The following is a 16,068-nucleotide window of genomic DNA, read 5'->3' as shown; positions in this document are numbered from 1 at the left end:
GGACGGACAAAGTTGGGCCAACAGTCCGCGCGTGTGTACGCGGCCTAAGGCTTATAGGAGATTTAGGGGATTGGTTTTAGGTCTACTTTAAAGCATGCTTTTACAGTCTCCTTTAGATTAACCAAAACTGGGTAATAGAAGGACAAACCTAACAAATTCATTCAAATTGTATAAAATCAGGCAAGATGTAATTGATGGTAGATCTAAAGAAGATTGTACAAGCATATTGTATAGTGTATGGTGATCTTTAAGCTGGGTACAGACTAATCGAAAATTGGCCGGTTCAGCTGGGATCGGTCAAACTCTGAACTGTGTGTAGCCCTTCCAGTGCAACAGAAGACGATCATTAGATTGGCTTCTATCCTACAGTCTTGTTGGAAAACCTCCTTTAATCAGCAGTCAATTGGCTGCAGTGCCAATCAGTGTGTAGGCAGATAGTAGATAATGCTGCCCCTGCTGAGAAGTTGTGGGTTAATTGTGTTTCCCAGCTTTTTCTTGGTGGGTTTTCCTGGGTTTGACCCCCCGGTCATATGTCCTATAAAAGGGACGGAGGCCCAGACTCTGAGGGGGATGCTGAGGGAGTTCTTGTTGCTGTTCTGCTGGTTCGGTTCCAGGTGGTTCGCTCTGGCAAGACACATTCCCTGCCCCAACCAGAGTTGGATGCCCAGTGATGTGTTAAAGTCGGAGTTCCCACTACCCAGGAGGATTGCTGGGGCTTGCAGTCCCCCCTGAACACGCCACCCATGGACTCTACCAAAGATGGACTCTTTCATATGCAGGTATGCTGGGGCAGCCACAATCCTGAGTTAAGGACTCAGAATGTTAGGCAAATGACTTTATTTTGGACAGTTGTCTGTATATGTCATCATGTTAATTTATTCAAGTATGCATTTGAAACCTCCTCTATCTGGTCTGAAGTTACTCAAGGCGTGTAAATCAAGTCACTGTAATAAATAGTCTACAGCTCAGGTCACTAAGCAAATTGGGTATAAGGATAATGATACATCCTGTACACAGGTATGAAAGAGTTAGATGAAGAGCACACATGGAGTCCATGCTAGGTGCATGTTGGGACCCCATAACGTTACTGGAAGTGAGGTAGTGGTGATACGTTGGACAGGTGGGGAGGACAATGGCTCTGCTTGTCCCTCCTGCACAAGTAACCGTATTAGTATAAGGCCTCATTCCCATGAGGCGGTTCCATTGCCATGGAGTCTGCTGGCTCAGCGGGAGATCTCTCCATTGATTTCCGTTGAGCCGGCGGATGACAGGTTCCTCTCTGCTCAATGAGTGGGGAGGGGCTTGTCGAGTGCCGCTGGTTTCTATGGAGAGATCGGATGAAAAGGGACAGCAGATTTTTATCAGATGTCACCCGATCGGATTGGACCGGGTCGGATGTCAGCATACACGTCACTGCTGACATTGCCGTCGCTCCATAGACCAGCATGGAGCACGCGTTCAGGTCCGCCGTCAAAACTGACAGGTGGACCTGAATGGTCCAACAGTGTGAAAGGGGCCTAAAGCACATTGAGGGAGTTTAATGGAGTTCATCTGTCTGTTCAGAGTAAAGGTACACTGTGTGTAAGGCAGTGACCCTAACCAAGGTGCCTAGCATAGCCCAGAAGAACCCACCCCTGAATAGGCCTCTCATGCGACCCTTTTCTGGTGCCCAACGAGGAAGGAAACATGGAGGACATAATGACCACCTTATCACCCTACCCCCCCCCCCCCCTTTACAAGTGTATTCTGTCAGCGGAAGAGTCCGCACTGTCAGAATACAATAGCACAGCTGGGAGGATTCCTGCATCCATCTTGCTTGTGTGGATGCAGGAATATGTTTGTTCAGCCCACCTGTTAAATGAAATAAAACAAACTGTGTAATCAACTATAATTTTTAATGAAAAAACAAACAAAAACCTGACAGATTGGCTGCAAGTGCTGATTGAATGCTGGTATTCTAGTATGACTGTTCCACAGAAGCTGATCATTGGACCGGATTCTGTTGAACGGACAGCAGTACACACAGACCTAAAAAGTGGGCCCGTTCCTGCTGAGCCGGTCATTTTTTGGCCTGTGTGTATGGAGCTTTACTATCCCAGCATTCTGCGTGAAATAATTACATCTACAAGTAATGACAGGTTCATATTAAAAGCAGGCACCATCTCAAAACCTAGACAGAAATTATGTTTCAGTGGTATTGTTGTTTCTACTTTTCCATGACAGTGCGCAAATATACAACTACAGGTATGTCACATCATTCCAGTCTATTGTATCGTTTAACTAGTTATAGGAACAGCTGACTACATGGAAAACATTTGTAAAGGTTTGGTGTTTCTAAGCAGCTGTACGACATTTCCTGTCACAGAATTCTTATCGTTTCTTCTCAGGAAATAGAATTATCATGTGCGGCAAGATCTCACTAGGTTACAGTCATTTCTGTCTGCAAAGAAGCTGAATATTCATGTTTTCCTGCACTGAAGACTGATCGAGATGTGTGAGATTACCTAAGACAGCCAGCACACGACCACACCAATATTAATACTTTTCAAACGTTATATTACTTTATATTTATATTAAGTACTTCCTACCTCCGAATCTTCTAACCACTTAGCTTTTATCCCCCCTTCTAGATGAAGAAGACAGTATATACTATATATACAGTGTGCAAGTATGTATGTATATGTATATATGTATATATATATATATATATATATATATATATATATATATATATATATATATATGAAGCGATATTGTGAGTAAACACGTATCTTGAATTACCATTGCTTTCTTTTTTTTCTTAAGGTGTCTTTTTCACTAAAAACAAAGTGACAATCCAAGATGCGAAGATGACAAATGCCTACTTCTGACACCTGCTATCAAACATTGCCTTAAAGTAGAACTATGGGGATTTTTTCTTTTTTTTTCAATTTTGGATAGAATAAGGGAAAGTTATAACCCCTAACAGATTTGTTTTTGCCATCTGTGTCCCATTGCGTAGATTTTCCTTCACTTCCTGTCTCATAGCCAAACAGGAAGTGAAAGGAAATCCCTGAAATTCCTTGGGGAACCCAGGTCACCAGAACTAGAGCCCCCTTTGGAAGATTTCCTCTCTGTTACTTTTCTGGAGACAGACAAATTTGGGATTTTTTTACTTTCACTTTCAATGATAATGGTAAACAGGATAAATAGAGAGGGTGAATCTCCCTAAAGGGGCACAGGAAGCAATAAAAAATGACAATGGTTCAAATCCATCTCCACTCTGTCCAAAACTAAAAAAGAAATGTTTCCTTTAGTTATACTTTCTTTAAAAACTGATACTTCCGGTATTGTCGAACTTCTGGTTCCTTGCTGTGCTTTGTGGTTCCTTCTGCTGAACCTATAATAGTGACTGGCTATGTCCAGGGGTCAAGTCCTGGGGAAAAAAGTGTGGGAACTCCCACCCAAGATCCAATCCCCCACCAAAAAAAAATAAAAAATGATACGCTCATATGCACGAACGCTTCAAAAGTGGTATTTTTCATCCAATTTTCGTATTGAGTGTATGAAGCTTAACTGTTAGTACATAAAAGAAAAACATTCCTCAATAAACATAAATATGGTAATTCTCTAAATAATCAGCATTCATTCAATTGTGCTTCCATCCAAATGTGAACATCATGTTCTGATCTTTATTGGGGAATTTTATTTTGTATATAGAGTGTTTATGTGGTGAGTTTACACTTTTCATTGAACAGAGTTTGGATAACACAGGGTTAAACAGAAAAGTCATACATTAACTGCACATTATCTGGACAGAATGCTTAGGGAGATAGTGATGTGTTCCTGCTTAGGAGATGTATGTTAGCTTGGGGGGCTGCAAACTCTGCAGGGCTCCAACACACACTCGCTGCATATTTCCACATAAACTTCCATCCTAGCATTAAACTTTGCCAGGTATTGTGCTCAGCTTACCACCCCAAACTGATGTTCCTCCCTCAGCTCACCTCTCTCCCTGCATGTCCTTTGAGCAGAATAGCTGATCTACCTGTCAGTTAGACCTAGACCTTATCTACCCATCATCTAGCTGTGATTGACAGGTAGATCGAAGCGGAAGCTGTCATGGGGCCCCCTACTGGCAATGCCTGAATGGTCAGGTGTGCGGCACTTACTATTGCGAGCTGTGTCGGAAGCTGCTGGTGTAGCACCTGCCACACAGCTCGCATACTTCGAAGTCTTGCAGGACACAGCTGCTAATGGGAACTGAGTTCCTGTTGTGAAAAAAGTACAGGAACTCCGTTCCCATGCGTTCCCACAGGACTTGAGCCCTGGCTATGTCACTATGTCAGAGGTAGATATTTACAAATTACTATATTTTTTTTCTTGTGTATAAACTTCTACTAACTTCACTAACAAAAGTTAGCAATAGTGCCAGAATGAGAGCGTTAACAGGGTGAAGCATGAAAAATACAACATAATTGATGAAACCATTAAAACATACAGGTCCAAAATTGGAAGCACTATACATGAATCTAACCTACTGGAGAACATCTTAAACAAAATATACATGCCAACATATAAGGTGTCATTAATATATAATCTGATTTTATGCCTGTCTGGAAGCTCAACATGATAGATAATAGATGGTTGATAAAGGAGATTACCTCCTCAAAGAAAAAAGCATCTATGCTCAAACCCAGGTTCCCATTTGTTATCAAAACATGACATTGAAGTGTGTAGAATATGAAAGATTCTCTCCATAAGCATTATAGAATCTGTATTGGCTTTAATCTGTGAGATAGGGATATCAAGGGTCTTCTAATGAGTGCCACGACCCAATGAATAGCTACACAAATTGTATGGATGAGTCTTTCTGTGAAGTGAGGTATATCTGAAATGGGAGCAAAGAGTAGGCAATTGTCCATTGTTTGCCTATTATGTCTGCCCACTCTCACTGAGGAAAACTCATCCATTTTTTTCAAACTGGATCTAGCTTCTCACAGGACCGAAAAAAAGATGAGTAAGAGAACCAGGGGAGGCAAAACCCCAAAAACAAGTAAGTGGTACAACGGGAACTATAGCATGAGGTTTTACAGGGGGTAAATGCGACCTTGTAAGCAACTTCACAGTTTCTCTGACCTTGAGGGACCTAGTACATTTACGGAGGTTGGTCAAATATTCGTCCCATTCCTCCACTGTGAATTGGGATTCACAGTCTACTTCCCATTTACCCATATAGGGCAATTTTATATGGGAATCTGCACCAGTCATATAGTTCTAAAAGGCTGGAATTAGACCTTTGCCCCTCAGAGTATCTTTACAAGGAAAAGGGGTAACATGTGGAGTAAAAGTACCGAATCTGAAGATATCAGAAATGCTCAGGCCGGGGGGCCGGATGCAATCGGGTGAAACTTATCCTTTTGGGTGAAGTTCCTGTCAAGTTATTATGCTCAATGTGTTAAGTTAAAAAGCGCTGAGGGTTTAATACAACTCAAACTTGAAAATAACCCAATTTTTTGGATTGACATATGGTCTGAGAACTAGGAACGCAAAAAAAGTTGCACATTCCTAGTTCACAAGGAGAAGAGGAGGAGCCAAGACCACCATCAGGGACCCCAGAAGAGACGGATCAGGGCCACTCTGTGCAATACCACTGCACAGAGCAGGTAAGTATAACATGTTTGTTATTTTTAATAAAAAAAATTTTTTTTTTACTTTAGTAACACTTTAATGTTCTCAAACCAAGAGGCATTTTATGTATGGATTTAAAAAGTTGTATTGTTGTCATAAAGGTTAAAAACCCAGTCTCTATATTCCATTCAACGTACAATCAATGGTACTTCACGAGGGAGGGGGCTTCAGTAACCAAAACTGCAGTGTTTATTCTCATGATACATCACAGGAAGCACCTCCATGGTTAACAGAGGACAGAATTAAAATTAGACTTGGGGAACTTAACAGTAATAAGTCACCAGGACCAGATGGCTTGCATCCAAGGGTACTTAGGGAACTCAGTGAAGTAATTACCGGACCATTGTTCCTAATTTTTACTGACAGTCTACTGACTGGAATGGTACCAGCTGATTGCAGAAAAGCCAATGAAGCACCAATATTTAAAAAGTGCCCAAATACATCCCTGGGAATTACAGGCCAGTTAGCCTAACATCAATAGTATGCTAGCTCTTGGAGGGGATGATAAGGGACTAGATTTTAGTAATCAGAAAGGTATCATTAGCAGTAATCAGCATGGATTCATGAAGAATCGTTCTTGCCAAACCAATCTATTAACCTTCTATGAGGAGGTGAGTTGCCATCTAGATCAGGGTCGGGAACCTATGGCTCGCGAGCCAGATGTGGCTCTTTTGATGGCTACATCTGGCTCTCGCCTCTCAATTGGCATACCACGCGATCCGTGGATTGAGCCCATAGGAAAGGCCAGCGGCTTCGGCCTAGCTCCAGAGCCACGGCCATCTTGGTACACCCGGCGGCGGCCTAGGTGAGCGGCGCACTGACATCATCATCACTGCCCGCCTCATCTGTTCCTGGATCTGCCTGCTAGTGATAAGCAAGCATAGTCAGACATAGGGAGAAGTGCATATTACAGTGGGGGAGATGTGGGGAGATGTCTATATTACAGTGGGGGAGATGTGCATATTATGATGTGGGGAGATGACATGGATATTACAGTGGGGGAGATGTGGATATTACAGTGGGGGGAGACAGGGATATTACATTGGGGGAGATGTGGATATTACAGGGGGGATATGTGGATATTACAGGGGGGATATGTGGATATTACAGGGGGGATATGTGGATATTACAGTGGGGGAGATGATGTGGATATTACAGCCGGGGGAGACAGGGATATTACAGTGGGGGAGATGTGGATATTACAGGGGGGATATGTGGATATTACAGGGGGGATATGTGGATATTACAGTGGGGGAGACGTGGATGTTACAGTGGGGGAGATAACGTGGATATTACAGTGGGTGAGACGACGTGGATATTACAGTGGGGGAGACTATGTGGATATTACAGTGGGGAAGACTATGTGGATATTACAGTGGGGGAGACGACTGGATATTACAGTGGGGGAGACGACGTGGATATTACAGTGGGGGAGACGATGTGGATATTACAGTGGGGGAGATGACATGGTTATTACAGTGAGGGGAAATGTGGATATTACAGTGAGGGGAGATGTGGACATTACAGTGGGGGAGATGACATGGATATTACAGTGGGGGAGATGACATGGCTATTACAGTAGGGGGAGGTGACGTGGATATTACAGTGGGGGGAGATGACGTGGATATTACAGTGGGAGAGACGTGGATATTACAGTGGGGGGAGATGTGGACATTACAGTGGGGGGAGATGTGGATATAACAGTAGGGGAGATGTGGATATTACAGTGGGGGAGATGATGTGGATATTACAGTGGGGGGGGGAGATAGTTACATACAAAGTTACATAGTTAGTCAGGTTGAAAAAAGACACAAGTCCATCTAGTTCAATCACAAAAAATAAAAATAAAATAATAATAATATCATACAATCCCATATACCCAATTCTATACCCACAGTTGATTCAGAGGAAGGCAAAAAAAAAAAAAAACAGCAGAGCATGATCTAATTTGCTAAAGCAGGGGAAAAATTCCTTCCTGATCCCCCAAGAGGCAATCGGATTTTCCCCGGATCAACTTTACCTAGAAATGTTAGTACCCAGTTATATTCTGTACAGTTAGGAAATAATCCAGGCCTTTCTTAAAGCAATCTACTGAGCTGGCCAGAACCACCTCTGCAGGGAGTCTATTCCACATTTCACAGCTCTTACTGTGAAGAAACCTTTCGGTATTTGGAGATGAAATCTCTTTTCCTCTAGACGTAAAGAGTCTACAGTCCTCTTTGTTGACTGTAAAGTGAATAACTCAACACCAAGTTCACTATATGGACCCCTTATGTATTTGTACATGTTGATCATATCCCCCCTTGATCTCCTCTTATCAAGAGTGAATAAATTCAGTTCCTCTAATCTTTCCTCCTTCATGCCTCTTATCAGTTTGGTTGCCCTTCTCTGAACTTTCTCCAGTTCCCCAATATCCTTTTTGAGAACTGGTGCCCAAAACTGAACTGCATATTCCAGGTGAGGTCTTACTAATGATTTGAACAGGGGCAAAATGATATCTCTCTCTCTGCAGTCCATACCTCTCTTAATACAAGAAAGGACTTTGTTCGCTTTGGAAACCGCAGCTTGGCATTGCGTGCTATTATTGAGCTTATGATCTACCAAAACCCCCAGATCCTTCTCCACTATGGATCCCCCCAAGTATACTCCCCCTAAATTGTATGATACATGCATATTCTTAGCCCCCAAGTGCATAACTTTACATTTCTCAACATTAAACCTCATCTGCCACATAGTCGCCCAATTAGACAGAGCATTGAGGTCGGCTTGTAAATTGGAGACATCTTTTAAGGACGTTATTCCACTGCATGGTTTGGTGTCATCTGCAAAGACGGAAATGTTACTTTTGATCCCAGTCCCAATATCATTTATAAAGATATTAAAAAGTAAGGGTCCCAACACTGAACCTTGGGGTACACCACCTTAGACCATTCAGAGTAAGAATCAACCACGCTTCTCTGAATTCTGTCTTTTAGACAGTTTTCTATCCATTTACAAACTGATATTTCCAAACCGCTAGACTTTACCTTACACATGAGCCGTGTACGGAACTGTATCGAACGCTTTTGCAAAATCCAAGTATACCACGTCCGCCGCCACCACACTGTCCAAGGTTTTACTTACCTCCTCATAAAAGGAAATCAGGGTTGTCTGACAACTTCTGTCTTTCATGAATCCATGCTGTCTGTTGCTTAAAATTTTTTCCTGCAAGAACTCATCTATGTGGTCTTTTATTAATCTCTCCAGTATCTTCCCAACTATAAAAGTTAAACTAACAGGCCTATAGTTACTTGGTAAAGACTTTGTTTTCTTTTTAAATATAGGCACCACATTGGCCCTGCGCCAATCCAGTGGTACTATTCCTGTCATTAATGAGTCCCTAAAAATTAGATATAATGGCTTTGAAATGACAGAGCTCAATTCTTTTAGGATCAGTGGGTGGATGCCATCAGGTCAGGTGCTTTATCCACCTTTATTCTGTCCAAATATTTCTGGACCATATCCCTTTTGATCCATTGTCGATTTGGGGCTGTGTCACTACCACCCCCATTATGGACATGAGCTTCCCCATGCTCCTTTGTACAGTGCCTTGCGAAAGTATTCGGCCCCCTTGAACTTTTCAACCTTTTGCCACATTTCAGGCTTCAAACATAAAGATATAAATTTTTTATTTTTTGTGAAGAATCACCAACAAGTGGGACACAATTGTGAAGTGGAACGAAATCTATTAGATTTTTGAAACTTTTTTAACTAATAAAAAAATGAAAAGTGGGGCGTGCAAAATTATTCGGCCCCCTTGCGTTAATACTTTGTAGAGCCACCTTTTGCTGCGATTACAGCTGCAAGTCGGATTGGGGTATGTCTCTATCAGATTTGCACATCGAGAGACTGAAATTCTTGCCCATTCTTCCTTGCAAAACAGCTCGAGCTCAGGGAGGTTGGATGGAGAGCGTTTGTGAACAGCAGTTTTCAGCTCTTTCCACAGATTCTCGATTGGATTCAGGTCTGGACTTTGACTTGGCCATTCTAACACCTGGATACGTTTATTTGTGAACCATTCCTTTGTAGATTTTGCTGTATGTTTGGGATCATTGTCTTGTTGGAAGATAAATCTCCGTCCCAGTTTCAGGTCTTTTGCAGACTCCAACAGGTGTTCATCCAGAATGGTCCTGTATTTGGCTGCATCCATCTTCCCCTCAATTTTAACCATCTTCCCTGTCCCTGCTGAAGAAAAGCAGGCCCAAACCATGATGCTGCCACCACCATGTTTGACAGTGGGGATGGTATGTTGAGGGTGATGAGCTGTGTTGCTTTTACGCCAAACATATCGTTTTCCATTGTGGGCAAAAAGTTTGATTTTGGTTTCATCTGACCAGAGCACCTTCTTCCACATGTTTGGTGTGTCTCCCAGGTGGCTTGTGGCAAACTTTAGACCTCTTGGCTGCATCTCTGATCAGTCTTCTCCTTGTCTGAGCTGAAAGTTTAGAGGGACGGCCAGGTCTTGGTAGATTTGCAGTGGTCTGATACTCCTTCCATTTCAAAATGATCGCCTGCACAGTGCTCCTTGGAATGTTTAAAGCTTGGGAAATCTTTTTGTATCCAAATCCGGCTTTAAACTTCTCCACAACAGTATTACGGACCTGCCTGGTGTGTTCCTTGGTCTTCATGATGCTCTCTGCGCTTTCAACAGAACCCTGAGATTATCACAGAGCAGGTGCATTTATACAGAGACTTGATTACACACAGGTGGATTCTATTTATCACCATCAGTCATTTAGGACAACATTGGATCATTCAGAGATCCTCGCTGAACTTCTGGAGTGAGTTTGCTGCACTGAAAGTAAAGGGGCCGAATAATTTTGCACGCACCACTTTTCAGTTTTTTATTTGCTAAAAAAGTTTAAATTATCCAATAGATTTCGTTCCACTTCACAATTGTGTCCCACTTGTTGGTGATTCTTTACAAAAAAATTAAAATTTTATATCTTTATGTTTGAAGCCTGAAATGTGGCAAAAGGTTGAAAAGTTCAAGGGGGCCGAATACTTTCGCAAGGCACTGTATACACAGAGCTGAAGAAAGTATTTAATAAATTAGCCCTCTCTTTGTCCCCAGTCACCCACTCCAGATTATTTTGTAAAGGGCCTACATGCTCAGACTTGACCTTTTTACTATTAATATACTTGAAGAATTTTTTGGGGTTTGTTCTACTATCTTTTGCGATCTGTCTTTTTTTTTAATTTTTGCATTCTTGATTTCATATTCTGTTAAGTTCTTTGTAACATTTAAATGACACTAATGTTCCTTCATTTTTATATTTTTTTTAAAGCTCTTTTCTTATGGTTTATAGCTTTTTTTTAACTTTGGCCGTGAGCCACATTAGGTTTTATTTTTATACTTTTAAACTTACTGCCCATGGGAATATACTTTGCAGTGAGATCACAAACAGTCTTTTTGAAGAATTTCCATTTCTGTTCTGTGCCCATTGATGCCAATATTCTCTCCCAGTCTAAGTCCTGGAGAGCAGCCCTCATCCTTGGAAAATTTGCTCTCTTGAAATTAAGTGTTTTTATCTTTCCGGTATGTGATTTTTTGCTTTTACTTTTGCTTACAGCTAACATCAAATGAAATCATGTTATGGTCACTGCTACCCAGGTGTTCCTTTATCTGAACATTAGTAATATGCTCTGCATGGTTTGAGATTACCAGGTCCAACAGAGCATCATTCCTAGTTAGTGCCTCAATAAACTGGACCATAAAATTGTCCTGTAATAGGTTTATACATTTTTGACCTTTAACTGTCCCAGCAGTGCCATTACCCCAGTCAATTTTTAAGTAGTTAAAATCCCCCTTATTATCACTGTCCCAGCCCTTGCAGCCCTTTCTATCTGTGCAAGAAGCTGAGTCTCCACCTCCTCATTAACATTGGGTGATCTATAACAAACTCCAATGATTAACTTTGAACTATGCACATCTGTATGCAGTTCCACCCATAATGCTTCAGACTCATCACACTCTCCATCCACCAGGTCCTCTTTCACACTCGCTTTGAGATCACTTCTCACATACAGACAGACCCCTCCACCTTTCCTTTTTACTCTGTCTTTCCGAAAGAGTGCATAGCCAGGAATATTAATAGTCATGTGAGGAATGAAGCCAAGTTTCAGCAATACCGATTACATCATAGCTCTCCTGATGCACCAGAGCTTACAACTCACCTATTTTGCTTGGCAGACTTCTGGCATTGGTGAACAAACATTTTAATGCATTAATATATTTTGACCGGTCACATACTATCCTCTTGGGTGTTCCGAGATTGCAACCAGGACTTGCTACTATACTTACCTTGGGTTTATGTGCTTTGGTTACCCTACCACTAATGCCCCTAATATTACCCTCTGGAATATGTTCCACACTGACTATCTCTATCTCTGGACCCCCCCCCCCCCATCGCCTAGTTTAAAAACCCCTCTAACTTTTTGGCCATCCTTATTCCCAGCTGATCGGCACCCTCCTCATTTAGGTGCAGTCCGTCCCTTCTATAGTACCGGTTATCGACTGAAAAGTCCTCCAGGAACCCGAACCCCTCCTTACTACACCAGCTCTTCAGCCACTTGTTTACTTCCCTAATCTCCCTCTGCCTTTCTGGTGTGGCTCGATGTACCAGTAGTATTCCTGAGAATACTACCTTGGAGGTCATTTTCCTCAATTTAGCTCCCAAATCCCTAAAATCATTCTTTAGGACACTCCATCTGCCTCTGACTATGTCATTGGTGCCAACGTGCACCATGACAGCTGGGTCTTCCCCAGCCCCTCCCAGTAATCTGTCCACCAGATCCGTGATGTGCTGAACCCAAGCGTCCGGTAGACAACATACAGTTTGGCGCTTCAGGTCTTTGTTACAGATTGCCCTCTCTGTCCTTCTAAGAATTGAGTCCCCTACCACCAGAATCTGTCTTTCCTTTCCCTTCGCTCACCCCCAATGCTCACTGGAGGAGTTCTTCCCCTGGCAGCTAGGAGAATCCCTCAGCTCCAGCAGTGCTGGTCCCTGACTGAAATCACCAATGTCACTCAATGGAGTGTACTTATTAGGATGATCCAGCCCTGGATCAGCCTCCCTGGCACTTGCCCCTCTACCCTTCCTGACTGTCACCCATCTACTCTTTGCTAGTGCCTGCACCTCTTTGTATCCACCCACCTCTGTGCTGGCCCCTCACGGCAGCTGCCGTGTACGTTTCTGGGTCTCCTTTAGTGTGGAGGGTCTTCTCAGTGCTGACAGTTGTTTCCACAGATTCAGAACCTGGGCTTCCAGGGAAACAATGTGCTTACGTTTTGCACAGCAGTATTCGCCCTCGATCAGATGATCAAGGAATGCATACATGCTGCAAGATGTACACGAGCCGCCTCTCCACACCCACCGGCGGAAAAAATATGAATGCAATCTACACACTGGGGGAGAACCTCTGGGGGAATCTAGGATGGAAAAGGACCTAGGGGTCCCAGTAGATGATAAGCTCAGCAATGGCATGCAATGCCAAGCTGCTGCTAACAAAGAAAACAGAATATTGGCATGCATTAAAAAGGGCATCAACTCCAGAGATAAAACAATAATTCTCCTGCTCTACAAGACTCTGGTCCGGCCGCACCTAGAGTATGCTGTCCAGTTCTGGGCACCAGTCCTCACGAAGGATGTACTGGAAATGGAGTGAGTACAAAGAAGGGCAACAAAGCTGATAATGGGTCTGGAAGATGTTAATTATGAGGAAAGTACTGAACGTATTCTCTCTGGAGAAGAGACGCTTGAGAGGGTATATGATTTCAATTTATAAATACTGTACTGGTGACCCCACAATAGGGATAAAACTTTTTTGCGGAAGGGAGTTTAACAAGACACATGGCCACTCATTAAAATGAGAAGAAAAGAGGTTTAACCTTAAACTACGTAGAGGGTTTTTTAATGTAAGAGGATGCAAGGATCTGGATTCCCTTCCACAGGCGGTGGTCTCAGCGGGGAGCATCAGTAGTTTCAAAAAACTATTAGATAAGCACCTGAATGACCACAACATACAGGGATATATAATGTAATGCTGACATATAATCACACACATTCAGAAGATAAAAAAAAGAATACATTTATAACAAGTCAAAAAACCTTACCCAAGCATACGGGAGGGCCATGTCGGTGAAGGAAGGTGGGAGCTGGGAGTAATGGTTGCAGCATGCACAGTGTTCCCATCCTTCCATCTGTGATACTGAGAATGGGTCAAAACTGTCAGGAAAGGCTTTCCAGTTTGTCATGAACTGGGTGGGGTTATCCTGACATGTGACCATGCCTCGTGAAGTATTCCGTTTTAGGTTTCCAGATCTGTCCAAGGAAGCACAGTTCACCTCCACAGAACGTTCTGCTTCTTGTCTTTTCCTGCCAATGTCCTTGGTGGTCTTTTTCTCCTGAGATTTACCCAATTTCATACACGTCACTAATGTTTCTTCTTCTTCCTCTTCAATGTCTTGGGTGGGAGCTTAAAATTAAATTTTGTATTGATCAGTACTCTTTTATCTACAATCATAACAGTAGCTGATTAGTTTTTCTGTTTTCCTTGGTCTTGAATGAATGGGTGCGCTTTTTAAATAGCTCACCCAAGTACTTCATAATACAATACAGTACCACTCCTCCCTTAAAGTGGTTGTAAACCCTTACAAACCACTTTGACCTACAGGTAAGCCTAGATTAAGGCTTACCTGTAGGTCCAAGCAATATCTCCTAAACCTATATGGTTTAGGAGATATTTGCCCGAAAACGGGCACCGCTGTCTACGGCGCATGCGCCGTAGACAGCGGCGCGCAGGCGCACTGAGCGCGGCAGTTCCAAGAATGGAGCTGCCGCATTTGTCGACTCCCGTGCTCATGCGCGGGAGTGACGTCATCGCGGCTTCGCCGAATGACAGCGGCGGAGCTGCGAGACGCCACCAGCAAGATGGATGCGGCGGACTACAGGGGACAGCGGCGACTTCGCTGGCTCCTGTGTCAGGTAAGTGACACATAATGGGCTACTATGCGATGCATAGTAGTCCATTATGCTTTACCTTTGCAGGGAAAAAAAGAGGAAGTAAACTCATTAGGGTTTACTTCCTCTTTAAATCAGAGCCCCAAAACTATAGGCCAGCTTGTACGGGGCTGGTGCACTGGGCATATTAAATGCACAGTAGCACTATATGGAAGAGGTGATGTCTCAATGAAGACATGGGGTCCTTTGTCTTCATCATGGGTGTGCCCCTTCTGTGCAGGATTGCCCAGTAAAATGCACTAAATACACTCATTCCTACTGGCCAGTGAGGCAGCCCATTATAGTAATGGCCAAAAATTATGGTCAGGCACAGGAAGGTATGACGCCTTGTACCAGAAGGCCTTTTGCCATGTTAGGGAAGAAGCTAATCTTATCTGGGCACAGACTTTGTGAGTAAGGGCACCATAAAAATATGCTTATTACCCGCTGTACTACCACAGAATGTTTTGAAATAGTGTGCAAAATCCAAGTATACAACAAGCTGCTCCTCACCTGTGTCAGGTATCCATTTCTGAAAGTGCTGTGCAGCTTAAAGCTCCTGTCCGCTCCAACACATGTGTGCAAAATGCCTGTGATTTTGCTGTCACCGGCAAAATGCACAGAGCCAATGAGAGCCAAGCTCTGAGCCTTGTAATTACTGTTATGGCCAATCTGACATGGGGATTACAAACAAGAATCTTTCCATTCACAACATAGGAAGTGAATGAAGCGGAATTTCAAGAATGAAGAGATCCTATTCAGCAACAGATTCAAGATGGAGGTTTAAATACATTTTAATGTGGGAACTTTTTTAACCCATACACCCCTTTCTTCTCCTGTACATCTCATCTCCATCCTGCCTCTGTAGTGGCCTCTATACACTATTAAAGGGAATGTAAAGGTACTTTACTTCCTCTTTTTGGGTCCCCCATTGGTACTCCTGCCCCCCCCTTTCTGGCCAGTGCCCCCCATGGGAAGCGGCTTAGCTTGTGCATGCTCGCACCCAAGTCCCTCTGCTGCGTTATTGACACAGACAGAGGGACTCGGCCCCCGGCCCCGCTTCCTCATCACTGGCTTTAATTGACAGCACTGAGAGCCAATGGCTCCCGGTGCCCCATCAAAAGCCAGTGAGACCTGGAAGTGAAGGGAGAAAAGATCTGCAGACATGCACGCCGCTGGATGGAATAAGGACTTAGGTAAGTAAAAGGGGGGTGGGTGCTGACACCTAAACATTTTTACCTTAATGCAAGGAATGTATTAAGATAAACAATGTTTAGACTTTACAACCACTTTAAGGCCTGCACTAGGTGATCAGGATTCTATTTTTACATTATGGTTGCTTATAACAGTCATGATC

General features: G+C 43.1%; 1 protein-coding gene across 2 annotated transcripts in view; it reads right to left on the bottom strand.

Moving 5' to 3' along the window:
• The window catches only part of SAMSN1 (SAM domain, SH3 domain and nuclear localization signals 1), a 185,762-nt gene that overhangs the window by 82,692 nt on the left and 87,002 nt on the right, over positions 1–16,068 (bottom strand). For both annotated transcript variants that reach the window (XM_077480065.1, XM_077480066.1), the window contains one exon: positions 13,826–14,187. In XM_077480065.1, coding sequence (XP_077336191.1) covers positions 13,826–14,187 — 362 coding nt within the window. The remainder of the gene's footprint in view (positions 1–13,825; positions 14,188–16,068) is intronic.

The sequence above is a fragment of the Lithobates pipiens genome, unplaced genomic scaffold, assembly GCF_037356315.1.
Source record: "Lithobates pipiens isolate NorthernLeopardFrog02 unplaced genomic scaffold, aLitPip1_a1.2 Scaffold_16, whole genome shotgun sequence".
Taxonomy (NCBI): domain Eukaryota; kingdom Metazoa; phylum Chordata; class Amphibia; order Anura; family Ranidae; genus Lithobates; species Lithobates pipiens.
Note: the sequence above shows the minus strand (reverse complement) of the source record. Positions and strands in the feature narration are given on the sequence as shown.